The 5,988-nt window shown below is 41.3% G+C and overlaps 1 protein-coding gene across 1 annotated transcript in view; it reads left to right on the top strand.

The window, feature by feature from the left end:
• The window catches only part of KCNU1 (potassium channel, subfamily U, member 1), a 159,551-nt gene that overhangs the window by 136,755 nt on the left and 16,808 nt on the right, over positions 1–5,988 (top strand). The window contains exon 23 of the mRNA XM_011960720.1: positions 1,428–1,502. Coding sequence (XP_011816110.1) covers positions 1,428–1,502 — 75 coding nt within the window. The remainder of the gene's footprint in view (positions 1–1,427; positions 1,503–5,988) is intronic.

Genomic DNA, 5,988 nt, shown 5'->3' with positions numbered 1-5,988 from the left:
AGGTTCTCAGTCTGTCGCCCAGGTTGGAGTGCAGTAGCACGATGATGGCTCACTGTAAGCTCTGAACTCCTGGGCTCAAGCAACCTTCTCACACCAGCCTCCTATGTAGCTGGGATTTCAGCTGTGCACCACTACACCCAGCTGATTTTTTTTTTAATTTTTTTAGAAAACGGGTCTCTCTATGTTGCTCAGGATTGTCCTGAACTCCTAGACTCAAGTGATCATCACGTGTCAGCCTCCCAAAGGGTTGAGATTATAGGTGTGAGGCACTGCACCCAACCTTCTATTCCATTTCTTTCCTCTTACATTTTTAGTGTAAGTTGGAGACTAAACCTCTGATGTCATACTTCTTTTTGAAACTCACCGTGTGATAAAGCTCTTTCAGGCCAGTGCTGTGCATCCCTGTTTTGGGGTCGAAGCTCACAGAGGTTACTGCAGTGCCTTATCTCCGAAGACAGGAGGGAACCGTGTCTACAACATGAGCACAGAGGTCAAGGGTTCTGAGTGACATCCCAGCCCAGTCTTTAAGAAACCCCACAGCCTTCCATATGGAGACAGGCAGACAGCCAATTCTGCAGAGACAAAAGCAGTGCCTCAGCCCAGGGAGGAGCTCAAAGAAGCAGAGAATGCCCGGAGTCAACAGCCACTCATAATGTGTCCTAAAGCTTAGACTCATGGGGACAGCACCACCCATATATTTGCAGTTTCCTTAAAATACTACAGGCAAATTGATGTGGTTTGAGCTACTGCCTGACTGAACTGTTACCTAGCACAGCCACTCAGTGGAGAGTAAGCGTATCTTAATTGTGACATCAATAAGCAACTATTGGGAGAACTTTGCCTTTTTTTGTAAGTCATTTGAAGTGCCATTTAGAAAGAACAGACATAGCCAGGCATGATGGCTCATACCTGTAATCCCAGCACTTCAGGAAGCCAGGAAAGGAGGATTAGTTGAGGCTGGGAGTTTGAGACCAGCCTGGGCAGCATAGCAAGACCCTGTCTCTGCAAAGATAAAAATAAATTAGCTGGGTATGGTGGCATGTGCCAGAAGTCCTAGCTCCTCAGGAGGCTGGGCAGCAAAATCACTTGAGTTCAGGATTTGGCGCCTACAGTGAACTCTGATGGCACCACTGTACTCCAGTCTTGGTGATGGAGCAAGACCCTATTTCAAAAAATGCAAAAAAAGAGAAAAGAAAGACCCCACACACACACACATACACACACACTCTCCTCCCCACATTTATCAAAAGGAGATGCTGAGGAGACCCACATAATAATTTTTTGTCTAAACATAGTAAAGGATTTGGGATTTGCACATGAAAGTAACTTTGCTAAGATAAAGCACCAAGTTACATGATATTCTTCTACATTTTTGACGTTTCGTAAGGCATTGTGCTTGCATTTATCACCTCTTTTCTTCTTTGCAGAGGAGACTGCAAGTTACACAAATGGACATAATGAGAAACCAAACTGCCGAAAAGTCCCTATCCTTATAGAACTGAGTAAGTGGTGTTTCGAGGGCAAAATTCAATGAAGAAAATTTTGTGATATATAACTGATGTTCCAAGGATCTTTTTAGAATGCACAAAGGACTCAGGAACCAGAATGGGGCTCAGAGCTTTAAGTGCTTGCCCGGATGTTACATTTGGGCTTTGATTCAACTGGGGACGTCAGTATATCTGGTGTCAAGGTTCAGAAATGACATCTGCCTTTTCCACTCTTCTAATTACCAGGAGAGGGAGGAGGAGCAGCAACTGGCTTAGTCTTATTCAGAGGGAGGGGCCACGGATTTGAAGACCGCTAGAAAGAATCTCCCCGTACTGACTAGTCAAACCCATCACAGGACTTTAGGTCAGATGCCTTCCTTTCCAGCAGTGACACCAGCGCTGGGCCAGTGTAATGCAGGAGAGGCAGGTGGGGTACAGACTTAGAGAAGGTGCTCACCCTTGGTGTACCCAAATTTTGTGTCCCCTGTATTTCCCCCCCGTCACCTTAATCCCAGCCCTGAGTGATACTTTCCTAAAATAGGCAAAAAAAAAAAAAAAAAAAGAAAATGTTTATAAATCCATATACAATGAAAATGCATGCACAATATAAGCCCAGGGTAACTGACAACACCATAAGTCATTTAGTTGGTGGTCTAGGTGAATAGTTCTTCCTGTTATTACTGTTATTGAAATTTCACCTTCTTTAGGGACTAGAAAAAACATAAACCTATGATTTTAACTTTAGTTTCCTTTATATCTAGTGATTTTCCTACTTTATTCATTAACTCAACAAAAAAAGTATTGATTTTTTATGATATGTCGGGTACTCTGTTACAGGCAAGAAGGTTGCCCTTAAAGGAGAAGCTGACTGGTTTTGGGGGAAGGAGGTTGAGGAAAGAAAGAAAAAAATTTGGAAAGGCAAAGAGAAAAGAAATGGAATGTCAAAGTATTTGAGTCATTATGAGTATGAGTGTGCTTAAGCAAAAAGATGAAAAGAAAAGGTTAGAGAAGAATGTGCTAAGTTGGGCTTGTTTATGGGATCATACCCATTTGTGTGATGGGGAAACATAGATCCAGATGGGCTCTAAGGACCCACCTAATGAAGTGCTTATCTGGCACTGTCACATCGGTGAGGTCACATTTTAAGAACATTTTGAGGCAACCTATGAATAGCAAAGGGCTGTTACCCAGAATCTTCCCCAACTACTCTGGCATCATAAGTCTCTATCTGGAGTTTGTATTAATAATGTAGAAATTCCCAATCTTCACAGAAGCCTGTTTGGCTTTCTTAATCATTCCTCTCATTCCATAATAATACTCCTCTTCCACCATACGTAAGAGGTAGAACCAGGAATACACACCCCCAAGAACTGAAATTATAAAGGATTGTGAGATTCTACCAGGAGGCAGAAAGCATCATCCACAATGAGCACTAAAATAAGATTTGCTGGTAGGCAGTTTTCTATCACTTTCACTCGGGGATAGAGTGTTTCTCAACCAGTGGCAATTTGTCTCCTGAGGTCACCTTACAATGTCTGGAGGCAGTTTTGATTTTCACCACTGTGGGAATGCTATCACCATCTAGTGGGTGGAAGTCAAAGATGCTGCTAAACATCTTTCAATACAAAGGACAGCCTCATACAATTAGAAAATGTCAACAGTACCAGGTGGAGAAACTCTGCCCTAACCTATCTGGTGAGCCCTTTGAGGGATCAGTGGGCGTTTCCACATCTTCATAGTCATGATAAACATAAATGTGAAGCCAAGCTAGGACCACCAAGGCTATTCCTTGCAGAAATTCACCCAGGGAAATTGGATGGGGCGGGGAGGTTTGGGGGAGCAGCAGAGTGAGGACTTTCTGAAGGATCAGTGAGAATGCCAGGCCTCCTGGACATCTCCATGGGAAATTTTAGGTTTTCCCGTAATACTCTAATTACTGCCCTGTCACATCACAAGGAGAACAGGCTGGCAAACCTACGCACTGAACTAAATAATCTGTGGCATAATCTAAACATACAACGGTAATTAAGCCTGACAACTTAATATGCTACTGAAATTTAAATGTACAGAAGTAATCTACAATTAAGCAATCTTTTGTAATAGCACCCTGCCAGGCTGGAAGATTTCAGGTATAATACTGTGTACTATTAGGTAGCAAAAATATTGACATTAGTAAAATGTACCCAGGCTATGATATGACACATTCAAATTAACCATTGCTAGAAAAGGAGATGGAGTTAAGGTGGAAATTCAGTTGCTGTCCTTCAGCTGGCATCAGAAACAGATTTTCATACAGCTGCTTCAGCTGATGTGAATGTGTCTGTACCCAGTTAGAACACTGGATTCTAAACATCAGGATATTTCAAGTCCTTTATTAGCAGAGAACTGGAATCAGAAAGTGGGGTTCAAAGGGGGATTTCCCCATACAGAGGTTTCCCCTTTGTAGAAAACTGATTTCAATATTTTATTGAAAATTCCAGTCAAACCTTGTATATCTTAATAGGGCTACAACTTAAGTAGGTACCCTGAAAAAGGGTATGGGCTTTGAAGTTGGTACTGGTTAGGCTGTGAAGCCTCCTCCATTATTTACAAGCCATGTGATCTTGGGCATGGTATGTAAATCCTGGCAGCAGTTTTATCATCGTCAAAGGTGATCTCACTATGGTTAACTCACAGAGTACATGTAATAATCATGTAATTCTTATCTCTTTACAGTATCTACTGCTTACAGCAGCCAGAGATCTTTTACACATATTCATCGGATAATCTCATTTCCTTACTTTAAATTCTACAATGTTGACCCATGGCAATTAAAGGAAAATCTAGGATCTTGCAAGCCAGCAGGGAGCTTTGATTCTCTCTTCCTTCATCCTGTTCACACTGGCTATTACCCACCATGGGTTCTTTATCATAACCCTTCTGCCAGGATGACCTTTCCTTTTTCCTCAGATTCTGTCCCAATGTTAGAGAAGCCCTACTTTGGGGCCTTATCTAAAGTCATGTCTCCAAACTCAATGACTATCCTCTGAAATTTGGGGTTTTCTCATACTCATCAATATCTGAAAATCTTTTGTATTTGCAACATGTGGTATGTGACTGGGGCAGGAACTGTACATAGTTCTAGCATGGAGTAGATACCTTAAAATATTTATAAAGGAAGAAAGGGAAGGAGGAAGAAAAGAGGAGAAAGGAAGAAGAGGAAATAAGGAAGGAAAAAAGGAAGGAGGAAAAGAAAAAAGGAAAAAGAAAAGAATGAAGGAAAGGAAGAAGGGCAAAAGAAAGGAAAGGAGAAGGGGGAAAGGGAAGAAAGAAAAAAGAACAGGAGGAGAGGAAAGGAAGGAAGGAAGGAGGGAGGGAGGGAAGGAAGGAAGGAAAGATGGGAGGGAAGGGAAGGAAAGAGAAGGGAAGGGAAAGGAAAGGGAATAAATGGAAAGAAGGAAGGAAGGAAGGAAGGAAGGAAAGGGAGAGGGAATGGAAAGGAAAGGAAGAAAAGGAAGGAAGGAAGGGAGGGAGGGAATGAGGAAGGGGATAAAGAAAGGAAGGATAAAAGGAAAGGAACGAAATTAGAAAGGAAAAAAGGGAAAGAAAGGAGGGAAAGGAAGAGAAGGGAGAAGAAAAGGGAAAGAGGGTGCATGAAACAGATAAGGCATCTTAATCTGAGAATAAAATAGAACTTTAATTCCCTCAAATATTCCTGCATTATAGAAATCTCAGACGTATTTTTAAGGAAAAATAATTTCAGGTATTTAGATCCCATCAAGAGTAAGAATTATCAGTGAATTAGGATCTCTAACCAGCCGTGTAAACCTTCCTCTTTAATAGCTATGTGAATCCAGTTATCCCTCTGCGCTTCCATTTGCTCACCAAAAACTGAACAATTTTGTGAAATTCTGGAGGTCACTGATGGTTCTAGACATAAACCAAATGTCTTGGGTTCTTCATGAGGAGCTTCAGTTTTTAATCCTACATACATTACTCAGAAATTTACTAGAAATCAGAAATATATTCAGCTCTACTCTGCATTAACAAGAAGTGGTTCTTTTCCATCTTAGCAGCAAGATGGGAAAGGTGTGAAATATTGTAGTATGTAGCATTTCCTCTGGAAACAAACCTCTCTTTGGATTTCCCCTTTTCCTGGTCTCCACCTCAGTGGCTCCATTCCCTGTCATCTTCCCATTGTCTGTTTCTCAGGGGGCCTAAGCGCAGAGCTCACCTCCATTCATTCCACTTCTTACCCCTACCAATTACCCCACTCAGGGAACAAAGGACCTTCCAAAGATTTTGCTCTCTTCTTAGCAGCAAGGAATCTTAATTACAAGTAGATCTTGAAGGTTTACAATATTTTTTTCCTCTTACATTCTCAGAAAACTTTAAGAAAGTAACCAACAGTTGTAAGTACAACTTACAATGCCATTATAGTGTTTTCCTTTCTTTTTCTTTTTTTTTTAATGGCACCCTATTTTCCCATTTTCCCCACCAAGCTTTTTTTTTTTTTTTTTTT

The sequence above is a fragment of the Colobus angolensis genome, unplaced genomic scaffold, assembly GCF_000951035.1.
Source record: "Colobus angolensis palliatus isolate OR3802 unplaced genomic scaffold, Cang.pa_1.0 Scaffold52, whole genome shotgun sequence".
Classification (NCBI taxonomy): Eukaryota; Metazoa; Chordata; class Mammalia; order Primates; family Cercopithecidae; genus Colobus; species Colobus angolensis.
The sequence above is the reverse complement of the archived record's forward strand: the minus strand, read 5'-3'. Positions and strand labels throughout refer to the sequence as shown.